Source organism: Epinephelus fuscoguttatus, linkage group LG18 (genome assembly GCF_011397635.1).
Source record: "Epinephelus fuscoguttatus linkage group LG18, E.fuscoguttatus.final_Chr_v1".
Taxonomy (NCBI): Eukaryota; Metazoa; Chordata; class Actinopteri; order Perciformes; family Serranidae; genus Epinephelus; species Epinephelus fuscoguttatus.
Window position 1 is genome coordinate 5159879 of NC_064769.1, and position 20749 is coordinate 5180627.

General features: G+C 41.4%; 1 protein-coding gene across 7 annotated transcripts in view; it reads left to right on the plus strand.

Annotated features, from left to right (window-relative positions):
* sptan1 (spectrin alpha, non-erythrocytic 1) overlaps window positions 1–18967 on the plus strand; it is a 44848-nt gene extending 25881 nt beyond the window's left edge. For 3 of the 7 annotated variants that reach the window (XM_049603975.1, XM_049603974.1, XM_049603980.1), the window contains 31 exons: window positions 13–48; window positions 638–685; window positions 2098–2189; window positions 2783–2927; window positions 3045–3226; window positions 3407–3506; window positions 3603–3800; window positions 3900–4046; window positions 4138–4241; window positions 5133–5295; window positions 6030–6044; window positions 7009–7140; window positions 7480–7617; window positions 7713–7817; window positions 7942–8150; window positions 9327–9447; window positions 10468–10589; window positions 10702–10834; window positions 10947–11045; window positions 11176–11335; window positions 12131–12207; window positions 12289–12498; window positions 12699–12995; window positions 14122–14234; window positions 14960–14977; window positions 16490–16544; window positions 17572–17768; window positions 17885–17938; window positions 18028–18174; window positions 18290–18437; window positions 18524–18967. In XM_049603975.1, coding sequence (XP_049459932.1) covers window positions 13–48; window positions 638–685; window positions 2098–2189; window positions 2783–2927; window positions 3045–3226; window positions 3407–3506; window positions 3603–3800; window positions 3900–4046; window positions 4138–4241; window positions 5133–5295; window positions 6030–6044; window positions 7009–7140; window positions 7480–7617; window positions 7713–7817; window positions 7942–8150; window positions 9327–9447; window positions 10468–10589; window positions 10702–10834; window positions 10947–11045; window positions 11176–11335; window positions 12131–12207; window positions 12289–12498; window positions 12699–12995; window positions 14122–14234; window positions 14960–14977; window positions 16490–16544; window positions 17572–17768; window positions 17885–17938; window positions 18028–18174; window positions 18290–18437; window positions 18524–18649 — 3891 coding nt within the window. In that variant the 3' untranslated portion in view covers window positions 18650–18967. The remainder of the gene's footprint in view (window positions 1–12; window positions 49–637; window positions 686–2097; window positions 2190–2782; window positions 2928–3044; window positions 3227–3406; window positions 3507–3602; window positions 3801–3899; window positions 4047–4137; window positions 4242–5132; window positions 5296–6029; window positions 6045–7008; window positions 7141–7479; window positions 7618–7712; window positions 7818–7941; window positions 8151–9326; window positions 9448–10467; window positions 10590–10701; window positions 10835–10946; window positions 11046–11175; window positions 11336–12130; window positions 12208–12288; window positions 12499–12698; window positions 12996–14121; window positions 14235–14959; window positions 14978–16489; window positions 16545–17571; window positions 17769–17884; window positions 17939–18027; window positions 18175–18289; window positions 18438–18523) is intronic. The other 4 variants (XM_049603976.1, XM_049603981.1, XM_049603977.1 and 1 more) reach the window with 3 other exon arrangements.
* The last annotated feature ends 1782 nt before the right edge of the window (window positions 18968–20749 follow it).

The following is a 20749-nucleotide window of genomic DNA, read 5'->3' on the forward strand; positions in this document are numbered from 1 at the left end:
TTCATTCAACAGGATGAAGCTGATTCTAAGACTGCCTCTCCATGGAAGGTAAGCTTTAGCTAACACTGTTCAATCTGTCTCCAGAAGATTCATTCAAACATGTAGTTGTTTCTGTATTTTTAGACAAAATGCATCAACTGCTAAGATTTGACAGCCTGTCAATCTTGATCTGATACTGTAACTGTGCATGACTGTTCAGCATTGGGTTGATGTTTGATACTGGTGTGTCACTTCTGGAATTTACTGCAATCATGCCCAAAGACATTTTACTGGCATGGGGCTCAATGTTACATGTCCTCATGGAATATGATGAGACATTAAGGAGACAACCAGGGAGCCTGGGAACTCCTAAGCCTTTTTTGTAATATCCCTTTGATTTAAAATTGTGTCTCAAGATGTCTCAATCATAAATTTTTTTTGTTTGATTCATCATAATCAGTATCAATGGCTGGTTCTGCTCTAGCCATGGTTGCAGTGCTTACTATGTCCCCATTGGCGTAAAGTCTTGGTTGGTCTTGGGAGAAGACCAACACCAACCCTGGGAGTTTCCATAACACTTTTGACTGGTGTGGTGTTTTTCTGTTTTTGTCCTATTCTTCCTTTCTTCCTACCATGTTTTGTTCAACTTTGACTATAGAATATACGCTTGGCTGTTCAAACAACGGCTAACTTTAATACTATCAAGGTAAGATTAACTAGTCTACCCCGACCTTGTTTTGAATTGTCCCTGCCCTAGCTGTCCTGTCCTGCATCGTGATCAGAAAACTAATCCCATTGTCATAGTTTCCTTTTGCTGTCACGTGATCTCTCTCGTCCTGTTCTGTGAAACCTGATTCCAGTGGTCAGTTTTGTTTGGTTTCATCCTGTTTCCCATGGCATTTTTCCTGCACATATCCTGTTATCATCCGTTTAGTTGACTGTAGTTTGAATGAATGTTGGCATGTGCTACATGAGTTATGTCTTCAGCTTTTTTTTTTGGAGATTGAAAGAAGAAGAAGAATTTTCGTTATTTTCTTTGTCCTTATACTATGTGATATTCTTAACTAGGGCTGTCAAAAGCACCATGTAATTGAGTTCAAATATGTTCGAATTAATTTAGTAGAGTTCAAATAATATTCAAGTTTATTATTATTATTATTATTTATTTATATTTTAAAAACACAAAAAATAAGATGCTTATCGCTGGCGCAATATGAATCCATGTACAGTGACACTTGGATGAAAACACCCATTCTGACCTCACTGAAGTGCCAGGTATGACCAACTTCTGCCCCGCTATCTGAGCAATGTTTGGATACTTCAGTGTGCCTGTAGTTTTCCACCACAGGAGTGGATCCCGGTCGGCTTGTAGTGGTGTCTCATTCTGGTAACGTTTCATCTCTTTTTCAAAAAGGGTAGGCAGGGAGGCAGCAAGTGCAACACTCTCCCTGTATGTCTCCCCTAACAGGTCACACATTGCGGAAAGCGCAGTGGTTGGTGTTGGCGCAGCGGGCTCCTCCGTCTGCGCCTCTCCCTCCGTCGCTGCGTCCCTCTCTGGCCCGGCTTGTGCGTGAGCCATCTCTGCCCGAACGGGATTCGCCGTGATATACAACATTATTAATAGTATTAATTAATTATTAATTATATTCGAATGATCAAATTTAGATTCAAACTTATAAAAAATATATATATATTCGAATATATTTCGAACTTCGAATTTTTTTTTTTGACAGCCCTATTCTTAACATGCATCCAGTCCTGTGCACCTCACACCATCATCTATGTGCTTTTGTTGTCCGTCACTGTTTGTGCCCAACAAACACACAATTCAAATTAGCGCACTTCAAGCACATACTGTATCTGAATTCTTTTATTTAAGTGAAGTATTTAAGAAAGCATTCCTTAAATCATGATTTCCAGGTTTATCTGATGATGCAGTTTAATGCTAATGATTTAATCACTTGATGTGTCCATCTTAAATTGAGATTGTGTTTAGTTCTCATATTTAAAATCATTGCAAATTTTATCACCAAAACTACAAGACACAACCTACAAAAATTACTAAGCAAATTCTGAAGAGTGTAGATTGCTGTTTAATGTTGGTTCTTTTATGTGCAGGAGCTGAATAATCGCTGGCGGTCCCTGCAGCAGCTGGCTGAAGAAAGAAGCAACATGCTGGGCAGTGCCCACGAGGTGCAGCGATTCCACAGGTACAAACCAAAGGCTGTAGGAGATCATATGTGGTCTTTGTGACACCTACAGCTTTTCAAAAGCTTCAGTTTGTGTTTGTACCTCTCTTCCATATTTGATATTATCAGAGCCATACTATTGAATGCTTGGCCTGCTTCACTTTCCATTGTCACTGCCACGCTCTTTTTCAGACCCCAAGAAGGCGGTCTTGTCATAAAATTGTTATATTGTGCCCTTTGTTTGCAAATGCTAGTAGTTAAAACACACTTTCAAAATGCACCATTCTACTGATAGCTAGAATGTAATAGGAGACCACACATTGTTTTTATTTCAGAATCGGATCTCTATTTGATCAATTAAATTTCACGAGTTTGATTAAATTCTTAATGGCCCAGTAATCAATTGTCAATTAATTATTATCATCCCTTTTGCTAATGGCTGCATTAATGACATTTTTACTCTCAACAGAAAAAATTTAAATCAAAACAATGAGAAGGGGTGAAACCCTCAGTCATTCTTACTCCTTACTTGCACACACAGCACCTCCAGATGTGTGATTACACACAACTTACCCCCACGATATTTGACCAAAGTTGTGTTTCTGCATCCCCAGGGATGCCGATGAAACCAAGGAGTGGATCGAAGAGAAGAATCAGGCCCTCAACACTGACAATTATGGTCATGACTTGGCCAGTGTCCAGGCTCTGCAGCGCAAACATGAAGGCTTCGAGAGAGACCTGGCAGCTCTGGGTGATAAGGTCAGATTGTCTTTTAGTCATTTATATGAGAGTGAGCTGATCTACAACCAAGCCTCTGGCTAAAGATGTAGTACTTCCCCTGAGGCTTTTATTTATTTTTCCTTCTCCCCTGCCCAGGTCAACTCTCTTGGGGAGACAGCGGAGCGTCTGATCCAGTCCCACCCAGAGGCAGTGGATGACATCCAGGAGAAGTGCACTGAGCTGAACACTGCCTGGAGCAGTCTTGTGGGACGTGCTGACCAGCGCAAAGACAAGCTTGGCAACTCCCACGACCTGCAGCGCTTCCTCTCTGACTTTAGGTAAGGAGAAAACAGCCAATGGATACCACTGGGTCAGATTTATTGTTAGGCTGAAGAACTGGATTGAAAATTATGTTGTTTTGTTTTTTGGGTTTTTTTTTTTGAGAGAGAGATTTCTAGGCAAAAGAGATGCAGTTATTATATGGTATTTTCTGGCTATAACTCTTCATCTGTTCACAGAGATCTGATGTCCTGGATTAATGGCATACGAGGGCTTGTCTCTTCGGAGGAGCTGGCCAAAGATGTGACCGGAGCCGAGGCCCTTCTGGAAAGACACCAGGTATTGAACGCCTCCCTCCAGTTAATGCACAAAATTGCTTTGTCGGTGCTAGTCTAACACTGCCAATCCATCTTTCTTTTTTTGTCTATTTTTCAGGAACACCGCACAGAGATTGATGCTCGTGCCGGTACCTTCCAAGCCTTTGAACAGTTTGGTCAGCAGCTGCTGGTGCGAGGCCACTATGCTAGTCCTGAGATTCAGCAGAAATTGGAGGCTCTGGACCGTGAGCGTGCTGACCTTGAGAAGGCCTGGGTGCAGCGGCGCATGATGTTGGATCAATGCCTCGAGCTCCAGGTAACGAGGAGTTGAGACATCACATGGCCAGATAGAAACTGTTACAATGTCATCCCTGTCTTTGTCTCTTCACTGACTACTGTCCTTGTCCCTCTGCAGCTCTTCAACAGGGACTGTGAGCAGGCTGAGAACTGGATGGCAGCTCGTGAAGCCTTCCTTGCTAGTGACGACAAGGGTGACTCCTTGGACAGCGTGGAGGCCCTCATCAAGAAACATGAAGACTTTGACAAGGCCATTAACGTGCAGGTCAGTAAGAGGTTTTGCCACTTAGTGAAGGCTTTTAAAATTGATCGGTAGCCATGTTCTATTAATGATTAAATGTTGCCCTGCTGTACAGGAGGAGAAGATTGCTGCTCTGCAGTCGTTTGCTGATCAGCTGATTGGAGCTGACCATTACGCCAAACCTGAGATCTTCAACCGCCGCAATGAAGTCCTCGACAGGTAGGGCACATTTGGAGACACAGATTTAGTAACATTACACACAACTTTCAACCTGTTCGTCTTCAACAACTTCCTTTCAGTTCCAAACTGGATTAAGTGATCTTTTGAGTTCAATTCAGTTTTACCTAAATTTATATAAAGTTTATTTTCTATTAGCCACTCTCTTTCACATCTCAGATACTTACTTAGGATGATTGATATCTCACAGGTATCACAGATTGTAAAGCGGAATTATCGGCATACAGCAGAAGCTTGCTTTTCACAGCAGCTGGCATATCATTTATGTAAGGAATAAGAGAGGCCCTAATGGGAGCCTTGGGGAACCCCACATGTAAAATCCTATGGTTTTCACACACACACACACACACACACACACACACACACACACACAATATACTTCCTGTCAGGTAAGATTTTACAGCAATATGATCAGAGCCTATACATTATAACTGGTAGAGAGTAGTCCTCTGTGTCAAAAGCTTTATGAAAGTTAAATAACACTTCCAACAATAACATTTTATCTAACAAGCTTAAAATTAAAAAGATAGACAATATGATATGCTGCATTAACACCAGACAAACTGCATCAGACTTAATATTCCTCTTCTGATTAAACACCAATTATTCAAAAACTTTCAACATTAATACTGCCCGGAATTAGATCTAAACCAGTTGCTTTGTTAGTAGGTTATGAGAATAGACATTTACTTACGGTTCCAACTGTAACAGGACCTGTCTCAAAGACAAAACAAACAACATTTCAGCCTTTATAGAAACTATTCAGAAATATAGTCCATATGTCCCAGAGCCACTGGGTAAAAAGAAAAGGTTTAGGTTGCACGTGCCTGTGTTAGAGCTCACTTTTAAACTACAAACTCTGATGCTTGAAAGGTGGCGTCGCCTGAAGGCCCAGATGATCGAAAAGCGTTCCAAGCTGGGTGAATCCCAGACCTTGCAGCAGTTCAGCAGGGATGTGGATGAAATTGAGGCTTGGATCAGCGAGAAGCTGCAGACTGCAACTGATGAGTCCTACAAAGATCCCACCAACATCCAGGTACACATTTGGCTTCTTCTAGCACAGGCCCAAATCACACAAGTTCATAGCAACACAGTAAGATTGCAGTAGTGTACCGGTTTCATGAAAACTGGTGGTTATCATACCTTGTACATTTACTTGTCTACAGTATTTAAATAACTGCATATGGATGGAGAAGCTTACCTTTAATTTTAGTTATTTTCAAAAGGGAGACTTTTTACACATAGTTCCATTTAAAAATCAAATTACAATTATAGTAATGAAGTGTTTTATCAAAAAACCTTCTGTTTACATTCTTTTAAGGGTCATTGGAACTGATAATAATAATTGTGTAGTACCGTTTACAGTCACACTGTAAAATGGCATTATTTTCTGAGAAGGTTATCGTACTGTAAAAATGTCATACCCTTGCAACCCTACAACACTGTTAGTCTGACAGGACTACATGGAATCCTTCAGATTTGTTTAAGTGTAAATTCCATGTGAATTTAGTGAATAGAAATGATAGCACTTGTTTCTTTTTTAAAGAAACCTTAAAAGAAAATCAGGAAACATTCATTTTCACAGATGATAAGCTGGCTGGTAATTGACTGGCAGGTAACTGAGCTGTGTGTCCTCTGGTAAATTAAAATTGCTAATCTGTTTTGTCCTGTTTTATTGACAATACTCTTCGTTAACTGTCAAATCCCTCCCTGTGTCCTGTCTGAAGTGAGACTGAATTTTTCTCCCACTGTCTTATTTTTTTTTTATAGCTGTCCAAGCTGCTGGTAAGTTTGAGTAGTGTGTCAGCTAACTAACAGCCGAGCAGGTTGTCCTCCATGTGTCCATGTCTTTGCTGTGTGTGTAGACACGATGTAGAACAAGCACTCCGTGCATCTTGAGTTTGTCCCTCATCGGCACTGTTGAGTGCCAGCTTCTTTTCCACCTGGTTTTAATTTTGTTAATTTAAAAAAGGCTTAATTCTGTGTTCATTTTTAGATTTTATTCTTGTTCATTATTGTTTTGTCATCGAAGGCTAGTAGTTGTGTTGGTTGTGGCTTCCGTTTTAATTTTCAATTCTTGAGGGGGATTCTCTTTAAACTTGCTTCAGATGTTTGATTCTACAGTCAAACCTATCAAATTTGACCTTGAAATAAAATTGTGACTGAATAATTCCTGACCAACAGCACAGCAGGCTGTGAGTATGACACTAGTGTCAAATGGACAAATTCTAATTTGTGAAAGTGTTGAAAGATATAAACATGAAGCAACTTTGAAGTGAGTCTTCTTTCAGCAGGTTTTTTCAAAGTTAGCTCTGTTGCAGATGTTGTCCTCTACATTGCCATTTTGTGTTCTTCACTTGTTTGTCCTGTGTGTCTGCTGATGTCCAACACATTGTCTGTCATGGTCGATGTCCTGTGTTGAAGTAAAACAAATTTTATATTCCACCCTCTAGTTTTTCCAGTAACAGACACAATTTTTTAAACATTATGAGGCTGACAGTGACAAGAATTTTGACGTTAATGTCAGCCTTCTAATGCTTCAGATTTCAGGTTTATTAAACAGCCATAGCCAATCTGACTTTCATTTCAGCTCTTGTGCAGAATGTAAGTATGAAAGCAATGCTAGGTCTTAAGTGTGTATCTCAGTTTAAGAGAGGTCTGAACATTTGCACCATAAAACAGGAGCTTGTCCACTTTGTGATTCTCATGCTGTGTCCATGTGTCCCCCTGCCTCTGTGTGTGCTGGCAGAGTAAGCATCAGAAACATCAGGCATTTGAGGCTGAGCTGCATGCCAACGCAGACCGAATCCGTGGAGTCATTGATACTGGCAACGCCCTGATCCAGAGAGGAGCCTGTGCTGGCAGTGAGGATGCCGTCAAGGTATATTCATCAAGTGTAGCAACATACAAGTTTATTGTTAAATATCCATTAAATACTGGGTGTTCAGCAGACACTCCTATTAAATCTGGCTTCACAGCAAAATGAAATTCAATAGCTGCATCACTTCTTTGAATTCTGTTGATGGTAAATAATCACAATCTAAACTGGGATTTTTGTCAGAAAAATCCCAATTAGATATTTTCTTTAAGTTATTCAGGAGTATTGCAAGACATGGATTCTGCTAAAAATGATCTCTTAGCTTTCCACAAGTTACATGTGAGAACAGAATCTTAAATGAAGATGTGAAAATCCCTCGAACATGACTCTTCTGTTCCTCAGGCTCGCCTCAACGCTCTGGATGAACAGTGGCAATTCCTCGTCAACAAATCTGCAGAAAAGAGCCAGAAACTCAAAGAGGCCAACAAGCAACAGAATTTCAACACCGGCATCAAGGACTTTGACTTCTGGCTGTCTGAGGTGAGAAACTGCATGCAGGATACCTTTGTAAAAACTGTGACACATCATGTACAAAAGATAATCTCAAAGTCTGGTGCATGGTTGTTGTTTGTCAGGTGGAAGCTCTTCTTGCCTCTGAGGATTATGGCAAAGACCTGGCCTCAGTCAACAACCTGCTGAAGAAACACCAGCTGCTGGAGGCTGATATTTCCGCCCATGAGGTATGTAGCTCATTACTATAAATGGCCCTGCATGTGGGTCAGCAGTATCTCAGGTAACGCAAAAGACATTATTTCACAACATTTGCCAATTTAAGAGAACCTCTGACCACCTCCCTCCCTACAGGATCGTCTGAAGGACCTGAATGGCCAGGCTGACAGCCTGATGGCCAGCAATGCCTTCGACACCTCCCAGGTGAAGGAAAAGCGCGATGCTGTCAATGGCCGCTTCGCCAAGATCAAGAGCATGGCTACTGGTCGCCGTGCTAAACTCAACGAGTCCCACCGCCTGCATCAGTTCTTCAGGGACCTGGATGATGAAGAGTCTTGGATCAAGTAAGAGAGTTTCCCTTGGATCATGTGGTTATCTGAAAGAGAATCAGAGGGTAGATGGGATGAGACAATCTGATCCTTTTTTCCAGTTTCCTTTTTTGAGTGCCCTCCAACACATGCTCTTTCAAGATGATTTGGTGCAACAGTGTTTCTGATAACAAAATCTTTGCTGCCGCAGCAAAAAAAAACACGCAAACCAAAATATTTAGCATCAATCATCTGATCCACTTTCCCAGTACAAGCACAGTCATTGTTGCGTTTGTTACTCTACCTGCGCAGCTCAATTATAATGCACACATTACTAAACTGTGATTCAAACTTTTGATCTTACAAGTTTATACCACAGTTTGTAATAAAAAGAGCTTACTTCTTCCAGGGAAAAGAAAAGCTGATCAGGTAAACATGGCAGGCATTCAGTTAGCTAAGTTAGCTGGACAAGCATTTCTCCTGTAATTGTACAGACCATACAGGTCATATGGTAACTGAGGGCAATTTGGCTTTGTGTGCTGTCAGTAATTCGGCATGCAGTTAACACACCAGTCATAAACTTGTTTTTATGAAAACTCAACTCCTGGCATTTGGTCCTGCTTGTTTTTTTTTTTCACCACAGTTCTGGGAGAAGGCAGCAACAGGAGTAGCAGGCAAACCAATTAAAAAGTGACATATTTTCTAATGAAACAAGTGCTGAGTGGTGGATCTACTTTATGCCAATGAGAAGAGAGGTTCATGTCGATTGTGGACTGATAAATATTTAGATAAGTGATAAATTTTTAAACTGTAAAAGAAGATTTAAATGATTAAATTGGAGAACAGAATTTAATGTGGCAGCAGGTGGTTGTTAGCACAAGAAGGCTGTGGCTGTGCTAACCTAGTTTGTTAAAAAAAAAAAACAACAACATTTATTCGGTATGGTATTATGGAAAAATAACAGTTATTCATATTTATATTAAGTGTTTGTCTACCTTAATATACAGAGAAGGGACATAGATTGAACAAAGTTATGGAAGAGGACTGGAGACTCTAGGAAGGGACAGATGAGGAGGAAAGGAGGGGAAACTGTGCAGTAGAAGGAGAGCAGGGGAGAAGAGAAAAGAGGAAGAAGAGACTTCCAAATACAGGATGTCTGGATGTGACCCATACTTACTTAATCATACACATTTCTGCCCCAACCCTACACAGAGAAAAGAAGTTGCTTGTGAGTTCGGAGGACTACGGACGTGATTTGACAGGAGTACAGAATCTGAGGAAGAAACACAAGAGGCTGGAGGCTGAGCTGGGAGCCCATGAACCGGCCATTCAGGTGAGAGCATCCATCTATTCATCCCATACATACAATGAGATGTGTGCAGTTCTTCAGTTAATTTAAATAACTGTGTGAAGCAGGCCCTCAAAAAATAAGGCAACCTGACCCCCAAATGCATCGACTTATTACAGATGTGACTGTAGCTGAATCACCGGGTAGTTATCGCAGTGTGAGCTCCTGTCAGTGATTTACCCAAAGATTATACAACAATAATAATAATAATATTGATACAAAAATAATTCCGAACTTATACTGAGCCAGCTGAAAACTTTTAAAGGAATAGTTCAAAATTTTGGACTTAATTACTTTTATTCTAAAAGTTTGATATAAACATCTTCAAAGCTCAGCATTGTTCCTGTTTAGGGGGGGTATTATATGCTACAGCTATTTCTTAGTGAACAGTGGTAAAGTGTAGTTACTTCCTTGAGTCCAATTGTCACTGTGATGTTGCCAGGCAACCAGCAGAGTCGTTGCATTGGAGCATATGGATGAACTGTTAGTCAAGAAATAGTTGCAGCTCACAACTCCAGCAGAACATTATATAACAGCCCTGTATGCAGTGCAGTCATGAGAGCAGAATCATTCTTCTCATTTTACTCTCACAAAGAAAACAAAAATAGTGAACTATTGTTAAAGTGTATTTCCCAGTTCAGCCAGCTGTGGCAGTTGATAGGTGATGTGGTATAGTCAAGGCCTTGTGAATGTATGTATGTATACAATGTATACAATCCCATACAATCAGAGCTCGATATTATTAAACAAAAATGCTGATATATTGTATTTCAAGCCCATTTACCAGTATTAATATTAAATGCCTTGCAACTCCATCTGTAAATGAAATTATATCACAATAGCATTCAAAGTTTATTTGATTCTGACTCTTGAAAAACTTACTTGGGCTTGAACCTGAACTGATGTTTGGTCCACATTCTGACTTTCTCAGTACACGGGAAGTTTTGTGGAAAGTATTGTAGTTTTGGTATGCAGTGGTTACATCTCTGTTGTGTGTGCTCCCAGTCGGTGCTGGACACTGGGAAGAAGCTGTCTGATGATAACACCATCGGCCAGGAGGAGATCCAGCAGAGGCTTGCCCAGTTTGTCGACCACTGGAAGGAACTTAAAGACTTATCTGGAGCAAGGTAAGCTTGCTGAGCTACACACTCAGCCTGCCAGGCAGGTGCTGACTCAGCTTGGGCACATACAGGTAAAATTGGATGTGTAAATGTGTGCACTGTGTGTGTTTGCTCTCAGAGGTCAGAGGCTGGAGGAGTCGCTGGAGTACCAGCAGTTTGTGGCGAATGTGGAAGAGGAAGAAGCTTGGATTAATGAGAAGTTGAACCTAGTGGGAAGCGAGGACTATGGAGATACACTGGCTGCTGTGCAGGTGCTTTTCTGCCATAGATAACCACACATTATGTCATATACCTTACAGTAAGTATTTTAACTGTGATAAGTGATAAGTTTTACTGAACAGCCAGGAAACGTTTCTTTCATAGGGCTTGTTGAAAAAGCATGAAGCATTTGAGACTGACTTCACCGTGCACAGGGACAGGGTCAACGATGTGTGCACCAATGGAGAGGAGCTCATCAAGAAGGTACTGATTATATAGCATCATGATAAAATGCAGTCTTTTAAAAGCAGTCAATCATCTGTTGATTTGTGATATATGACTACAGAACAGGTTTCCCAAGATAATGTTGTGTGATTCTGTGTGTTACCAACAGAACAACCACCATGTAGACAACATCAGTGCCAAGATGTCAGCTTTGCGAGGCAAAGTGTCTGAGCTGGAGAGGGCAGCAGCTCAGAGGAAGGCTAAGCTGGATGAAAACTCTGCCTTCCTGCAGTTCAATTGGAAGGCCGACGTGGTGGAGTCCTGGATCGGTACGGACACAAAAAGACATCTGGTTTCCTTTATCATAATTATGTGACCCCTAGCGCACAGTCATCAGTGGTCACATGATTCACAGAACATTGATAATAAGTGATGAGGGTAGTCCAGTACAGTAAAACAAAATTCAGTGGAGACAGCTCATGAAAATTGTCCCTAGTCAGCCTTTTAAGCCCAGTTCAGACCAATGATTCGCGGCGAGATGGAACTGTTTTAGAATGTTGCAATGAAAAGTTGCAGCAGTGTGAACTGGCCAGTCTGAGCTCAACTCAAGCCAACTGATGGTGTCACATGCAGCTCAGCTGGTTTTTAGAAAGTTAAGCACATCACCTGTTTCTACAGCCAGCTGCTTGTAGTGAAGTCCGCTGGTCAAGTTAACATGACTGCACAAGGCATGTTTGCTTGCTGCAGCAGGTGCTCCGTCCCCGCCAAGCCCTCTGTTTCCGTCAAATGCAACTGTTGCTAGTATCTCACTATCACTATCCTCATTCATATTATATTCAGCCATAAAATAAGCCTGAAAAGGTGGAAATCTGTCACATCTGTTGTTCCACACACGATATCCTCTGTTCATAGGCCAGCTCCTGACTCCAACTCTGTACTTAACACATCCTCTCAACTCAGTCAGAAACAAAGCAAATATACATTTTCCCAAATATGAAGCTATTCCTTTAATAATAGAATGGGAAGTCTGACCCAGGTGTGACTGTATTGGGTGCTGTTTGTGTGGACTCGACTCTGGCTTTATCTCCATCATTTCTGAATCTCTGGATGTGGTTTGTGTTCAGGTGAGAAAGAGAACAGCCTGAAGACCGATGACTATGGCAGAGACCTGTCCTCTGTCCAGACTCTGCTCACCAAACAGGTACACTATCTTCCCAAACACTATTCTACCTTTTTTTGTACCACATTACTTTTTCCATCAACAACATCTGTGTCTGTGCAGGAGACATTTGATGCTGGTCTCCAGGCCTTCCAGCAGGAAGGCATCACCAACATTACAGCTCTCAAGGACCAGCTGCTTGCCGCCAAGCATGTCCAATCAAAAGCCATCGAAGCTCGTCATGCTGCCTTGATTAAGCGCTGGAACCAACTGCTGTCCAACTCTGCCGCTCGCAAGAAGAAGCTTCTGGAGGCTCAAGAGCACTTCAGAAAGGTAAAGAGGCCAGAAGAGCATCCTTTGTTGAAGAGGTAGTGTGTAAACATTTTCTGTGCACACCTCCAAAAATAACTCTGAAGCCTCTGAAGTTATAATGTCCACAGTCAAGGCTTAAATACAGATTAGTAAAGCATTTAGCAAACCTGAGGTAATACAACTACATTGAGCTTATATTAAGAATCATATCTCCTCTACAGGTTGAGGACTTGTTCCTGACATTTGCCAAGAAGGCATCAGCCTTCAACAGCTGGTTTGAGAATGCAGAGGAGGATCTGACAGACCCAGTTAGATGCAACTCTCTGGAGGAGATTCGGGCGCTGCGTGAAGCCCATGAGGCCTTCCGCTCCTCACTGAGCTCTGCTCAGGCTGACTTCAACCAGCTGGCTGAGCTGGACCAGCAGATCAAGAGCTACCAGGTGGTGTCCAACCCCTACACCTGGTTCACCATGGAGGCCCTAGAAGAGACCTGGAGGAACCTGCAGAAGATCATCAAGGTCTCTACATCAATGATTATATATGCATTGACACGTGTGCACACGTAATCAAATACACAGGCTACTCACTTATGTAGTGTTTTGTACATTGAAGGTCTACTTACTGTTTTTTTATGGAGCTTTCATTAATATCTCTTCATTATCTTTTTATTTACTTTTACTTTAGTCACCAGTAATCAAAGTAACCATAACAAGGCTATAAGGATTTTTAATAGGGCATACCTGAAACTCAACAAAACACACAGTAATCAAGTAACTGTAGACTTAAGCCCCATTTCCACCAAGCAGACCGGTTCAGTTAAGTTTGGTATGCATTTTTTCCATTTCCACAGTGAAAAGTTGTGGATGGTACTAATTGAACCGTTCCTTACTGTTGCCATTTTTGGTCACTCCTCTGTTGGGGTACATAGCACACAGATCTGGTACTAAAAGATGGCGCTATTATGTTCTGAAAATGTCGGCATGCAACCTTGTTTTGTGGACAATAAATGAGTTGCAAACTTCCCTCTATCACGGTTGATGAGGAAATACAGTGAGTGCTGGATGCAGCAGTGAGTTACAATAATCCTGCTCACAATCAAGAGTACTGTTTGAGGTGGAAACGCAAAATGGAACTAGGGTCTAGGTACCATGTCTGAAGGGTTACTTTTGGCTCCAGTGGTTTTCTACGGAAAGTGTTGGTGGAAACGGGACTAAACTGTGCAGATAAAGAAAAAGATAAAGGTAAAGAGAGCCTGGTATTGTTATTTTAATTTCTGTTTATTTCACACACTAATTTATTTTAACTTGCAAATTGAATATTTATTATTTTTACCTATTTTTACCTTAAATGCACCTATGAATAGCAGACCTTATAGAGGACTTGTGTATTTTGCCACTTACTTTAACAGTCACCTATCAGGAGGCAAGTTAAACAAAACAAGTACAATAGCAGGTTATATTTGTTAAAAATGAAAACAACCTGATAAATTTTATACAAAGATTATATATATATATATGTATATATATTTCCAGAAGTTTAAAATAATGTTCAGCACAGTTGACCCTCCTGGTGTCTGTTTTTTTTTTGTGTGTGTGTGTGTGTGTGTGTGTGTGTGTGTGTGTGTGTCTGTAAATGTGAATATAGGAGCGAGAGCTGGAGCTGCAGAAGGAGCAGAGGAGGCAGGAGGAGAACGACAAGTTGCGTCAGGAGTTTGCGCAGCACGCAAACGCTTTCCACCAGTGGCTGCAGGAGACCAGGTAGAGGATGTGTTTTTCCCGCTGAGCCTTATACACCTGGGCTCAATTTTTTACAGTGTGATGTCAGCTTTTCTGTCATAGAATTAACATCCACATTTCAGACCAGGTGGTCAGCATAAATGTTGTGTTTTTAAGATGACAGTATCTCTCACTTGCATGATGTTCTTCAGCTACACACACACAATGTTTAAAGAGAAATTTTGCTGATTCCCAGAGGTCCCCACCCATCCACCAAAATAGTCTACTGGTAGATGAGCGGGGAGCTCTGAGCGCTGACAGCATGGAGGAAAGCCAAACACCGTTCGTCTGCACACATTGTGACATGGCTGGTTGAAAATCAGCAAAGTTTCCCTGTAACTCACTGCTATTGACTTACAAGGTTACATACTTTCTGCAGTGTCTGTCTCTCTGTAAAGCCACTGAATAAGCTCAGCACAAAGCATGCTCTCGCACCGGTGAAGTGTTTGGTTTCTTGCATGAACATCACATTAGAACATGGCTCTATGTTCAAAAGCAAGTCATCAAACACATTCACCACTGTCCACACTGGTGTTTAGCGTGTAATGTTTTTAGGGTTGTTTGCAGTGAGCACTGTGTCATTGGCTTATGTTAACGTGTATTTGTTTTTCTCTCTCTCTCTCTCTCTTTCTCTCCATCCCTCCCCTCTTTTTCCCCCTCCTCTTCGATGCTTCCTCGCTGGTGCTTGGGATTGCTTTGCTAATCAGAACATACCTTCTGGATGGGTTAATATCACTTTTCCTCTTGATTATTTGTTTGTGTTATGAGTGTTTGATTTGATATGAGTGGATGTGAAAAGACGCGATGATGACAGTAAATGTTTGATCTCAAAGGTGTCTTTTAGGGCCAGTCTAAAGCCACATGTTGCCCTTATTCCTCCTTAGTGGAAATGATTTTTTTTTCTGGAATGTTCCCTGTGTTTTCACTCAGTTTACTTGTCTGATGTTTAATCTCCGGTCCTCCTCCCTTCCCCACCCTCTCTTTGAATAGCATAGCCTATCGACGGGTTATCTGTGTCTATCAGTACCAAGTTGCTGATGATCTTTCTGGAAGGTCAACCTCTTTCAAGCCTTGCTTTATTTTCTTTTGCTTTTTTCTGACCCACACGTAGACCTCAGGGCTGTGTGACCACATGCACTTAAGTCTAAAACTTTATGTTAGGCTCTTGTGTGCTTAGTACCTCCCTGTTGTACTAACATTCACCCAGTCCTCAGACTGAAAGCATCAGGCTGCAGTCAGCACTGGTCTCAACCAGTAGACTGTTATCATGTTTACTTTGTGTACTTCAAGGATGGAAACTGCAAATCATTGGCTTCCATTGTGCAAATTAACACATTCTAAACAGTACAGAAGCTACTTTCTGTAGAATCTGGTCCCATTGGCTCATTGTGATTTAGTTTATAGTAGGGCTGGGCAATATGTCCTGAAAATAATATCACATTTTTAGGTGGATCTCTATGCACAATATTTATCTCAATATTTTTAAATCTCTTCAAAAGCACTTTATTAATGCTAGGAAAAGTAGACAAAATCCGACGTAATATTTCTGACCCCTCTCTGATGCACCAGAGTTGTATGGATGACTGTTGCTGGGTTTTATTGTTTGTTTGTTTTTAGAAAATATTACCACAATGAGATTCTTGATCAATAATCATCAACAATTTGGATATAACAACTACTTGGGTTATGGCAAGTGTAAAAACAAATAAACAGTGGTAAGTTCATAAATTTACATCACTTTACTGTAATGCAGCCTTTAAAAAAAAAAAAAAAAAAATCCAATATCAAAGACGATATGTGTCTCATATCTCAATAACTATATATCTTCATATTGCCAAGCCCTAGATTTTACCATTTGTGCAGTAACGCTTTTCATGTTCTTGAACCACTAATGTTGTGCTGCAGTTTCCAGTCCTGTGTGCAGTAGCCCTAACCTGCATGGTCTGGGTTACCAGTAAATCTGTGGCATGAATGCAGCTGCGCTCTTTGGCAGTAAAGACAGCATAACAGCTCCACTGTCACTGCAAGCAGAATTATTTTGTCACAGTAGTGACACACCAAATTATACACCACAGAACCAGTTTATTTTATTTTCAAACACCTAATGTAATCATAGTTTTATGGTTTTTCTGGACCTACAGGTTGTAGTAGAAAATAACCGTGTTTGTGAGAGTGAGTGCAGTGGTTTTATCACAATGTGCTGCTTCCTTTCTAACATCATTTTCTGTTGGTGTCAGGTCGTGTATGGTGGAAGAATCTGGTACCCTGGAGTCCCAGCTGGAGGCCACCAAGGTAAGTATCACTCACTCAGTACGTTTACATGCACAGTTAAGTCGTGCTACAGTTATAGCTCGACTAGGCCATTTAATTAGACTACTGTCCTTGTCCCAGTATACAAGCATGGTAAGGGCATCGATTTATTTATCTCTTCTAGCTTGTTCATTTTGGACCTTTTTCTGGTTGATCTATTTTATCACAGACCAAACAATCACCATTGCGTGTTTTTCTCCTATCCATGTATTTTAAAATATTTATCCCTTTCAGCTGACACAGCATGAATTGTGTCTCCTTGTCTGTCCAAAAATACATGGCTCTCGATATAGATTTCACCATGTTGTTACTGGCTGCTTCTTCTGGTTGACTGTACACGTGCAGGAGTGATTTGACTCCCAATCACATTATCTGGCTGTGTTAGTCTGACTTGAAGAAATTCGATTTGGTACGATTTAAAAGTCCAGTTTCAGTCAGACTAACACAATAAATCGATTTTTTTCTGATGCCATGTAAACCCATTGACTGTTACATGTTGGCACTCGTCTTTCCCAGTGAACAAGTAGTCAAGTGCTTTGTTCCATTTACCCCGGAAGTTGAAGCTGGGAATGACATCACACCCAAGATGACTGTGTTTCAGTGCAAGTCAGAAAATCATGTTTTCGTTGGCAATACCAGTGCTCGCCAGGTTAACAATATTGTTGGCATTATTAGACAGCAACACATCCTGCTGTATCTTACACATTCAAACACTGTAGCAGAATGTCCACAGATAGAAGTTGGACAGTACTGTGTATATGACTGTTTTAATGAGACACAAATGAAATGAGACAGAAGTGCTAATGAATCAAAGACAACTCGCACACCGGCTTATTTAGTGGAGCAGGGAATCGGGTCCTGCAGAAAAGTTAACAATGAAAAAAAATTGTGACCTTTTTTAAGGCTTGAGAAAGGTCATCGACTTTAAAAAAAAAAAAAAATAATCAATGCATAAGTGTGTGTGGGAATCACATTTTTTTGACGTATTTTTGTGTGTGTGCGTGTGTAGCGTAAGCACCAGGAGATCCGGGCTATGCGCAGCCAGCTGAAGAAGATTGAAGACCTGGGTGCAGCTATGGAGGAAGCGCTCATCTTGGACAACAAGTACACAGAGCACAGCACAGTGGGCCTGGCCCAGCAGTGGGACCAACTGGATCAACTGGGAATGAGGATGCAGCACAACCTGGAGCAACAGATACAGGCCAGGTACACACACCATCACATTATAAACACTACTCAGACACTCTTAAGGTGCAGTGTCAGCCTGTCAGAAAACACATGATGGTGCTTTGAGCTTACCTTCCTCCTTGATTCTCCCTCAGGAACACCACTGGAGTGACAGAGGAGGCTCTGAAGGAGTTCAGCATGATGTTCAAGTAAGTGGCTTTGACTTGACTCCATCCTGACATATTTCTACATCTGGTCTGATGAAGTTAGATCCTTATCTACACTTGTTTATTTGCAGGCACTTCGACAAGGAGAAGTCTGGTCGTCTGAACCACCAAGAGTTCAAGTCGTGTCTGCGCTCGCTAGGCTACGACCTGCCCATGGTGGAAGAGGGCGAACCTGATCCTGAGTTTGAGGCCATACTCGACACTGTGGATCCCAACAGGTCTGTCATGTTTTCAAGAAATGACATTGATGGGGATGTTAACTGCAACATGGCTGTGTGGTATTTAACACACTGTTGTATTTGCTGACTAATTGTGAGGAATCTGTGTCCGCAGGGATGGCAACGTGTCATTGCAGGAGTACATGGCATTCATGATCAGCCGCGAGACAGAGAATGTCAAGTCCAGTGAGGAGATAGAGAGCGCCTTCCGAGCTCTCAGCACCGAGAACAAACCCTACGTCACTAAAGAAGAGCTCTACCAGGTCAGACGTGTTGACGGTTCACTCTGTGGATTCAGTTTAAGTGTCAGGTCTGCATGGAGGTCTAATTGTCTCTTTCTCTCTTTCAGAACCTGACCAAGGAGCAGGCGGACTACTGCCTCTCACACATGAAACCTTATCTCGACAGCAAGGGCCGCGAGCTGCCATCAGCTTTTGACTTTGTGGAGTTCACCCGCTCACTCTTCGTCAACTGATCCCCCACCCACCAGGGACCAATCGGGATGCGTTTTCCCACACACACTTCAACACACGGCTGAAACTGCATGATTGTGGCACTAGGAATACTCACTAATAACAACTATCTGTACTCTCTATTTATCTTGCTCTACCCTAACTCTTTGTGCTTCTCCTGATAGCATAGTGGATCTGTCTACATTTGAATGTGATTGTTTTAGCTGTTTTAGCTTGTGCTTTCAATGAATTTAAGAACCTAATAGTAACAATAATGTTGTTAACAACACCTAAACAACTGCAGTGTGCTTTAATAAACGCTACTGGTTAGAACTGGAAAACTCTAGTCTGTTGTTTAATGTCACTTCCACTATTTAAAGGTCCAGTGTTTAGGATTTAGGACGATATATGAGCAGAAATGGAAATTAATATAATCAGTACGCTTTCTTTCGTGTTTAACTGCCTGAAAATAACAATTGTTGTGTTTTCGTGACCTAAGAATGAGCCATTTATATCTACATAGGGAGCAGGTTCTCGTCCACAGAGATTGTAATGTTGCACAGCCATGTTTCTACAGTAGCCTAGATCAAAAAGACAATGACTGGCTCTAGATAGGGTCAGACGCATTGGCCAACATAGTTAGCAGCCCCTCCACGTTAAGCAGCATCAGAGAAACACCTGTTTGTTTTTGTTATTTTTTATTGTTTTGTTGTGTTTATTGTTTTTAACCTGAAACTGCTTTATTCACCAGTTTCAATCACCCGGTCCGTTTGTGTTATAGAGGAGGAGACCTCTGCAGATAATTCGCTTCCCAGTAAAATCTGGATCTATGGTTACCAATGAAAAAAGGTGAACACAGATTAGCAGGTGCTAGGCTAACAGCCCATGTCCAACATGCCAAACGATGACGCAGAACATTGATGTGTAACGTCAAACTATTATTTATTTATTTTTTTTTTTTCATTAAAATTTTGATGACATTTTTAACAGGAAAACCATTAACAAAATAAAACCATAAACAAATGGGCAGGAAGTTTAGCAAATACTGACAGATATTAATACAGGAAAGGCAGCTTTTCAGTGGCAGTGGTGAGCCTATCATAAATGTACTATAAAAATGTACTAATTTGCATCTTTACATAATCAGATTGTTCTCTCCAGACATATATGCTGAAACTGTCCTGTTGCTCATGAACCATATCATTTTTACAATTCCAAACACATTACAGTTGTGTCAACAAGGGGATATAGTCTAGGTGAACTAAGCGTAAAACTTCTTCATTAAGTGTTTTTACTGGTTTAAATCACTGGGTTCTTGAAGGAATTCTAGATTCCATCAAATCTTACACACTGAACCTTTTTAATTGTTAGTATTTGAGCTTTTGTTTTTTCTCACAAGACACACTTGAGGGAGAATAACTAAACGCACAACACGCAGGTGCAAAGCTATCAAAACACAGCATACATTAAGGAAGGCTGTAACGCTTCACTTTATGCCACACAAGTTTAATGAAGACAATGTTTTAGTCCTACTTGGATCTTCAACTGGTCAACATGAAAAGCTGAGACCACACCTGTATTTACACTTATTGTTCACCAGTAGGCTGACAAGTTCTGTGGGGGCAGGTGTGGTTAACCATCTAAACCACTCAGGGTGGTAAAATAATTCACAATATTTATACGTTTATCCAGGGCCAGGTCACGGGGGCAGCAGGCCAAGCAAAGTACTCCAGACGCCCCTCTCCTCAGCAGCGCTTTACAGCTCCTCCTGGGAGATCCTGAGGCCTTCCCAGGCCAGATGAGAAATGTAATCTCTCCAGCAGGTTCTGGGTCTGCCTCAGGGCGTCTTATCAGTTGGACATGCCCACAAAAACCTCGATCAGGAAGATCTGTCTGAACCACCTCAGCTGGACCCTTTTGACGCGAAGGAGCAGCGGCTCTACTCCAACCCCCTTCCAGGTGTCCAGGTGTCTGAGACCCTCACCCTATCTCTAAGTCCAGCCATCTTACGAAGCAAACTTATATTAATTCTTTCTGTCAGTACCCAAAGCTCATGAACATAGGTGAGGGTTGGGACATAGATGGACCAGGCTCAGCTTCATCTTCACCACATCAGTCCTGCG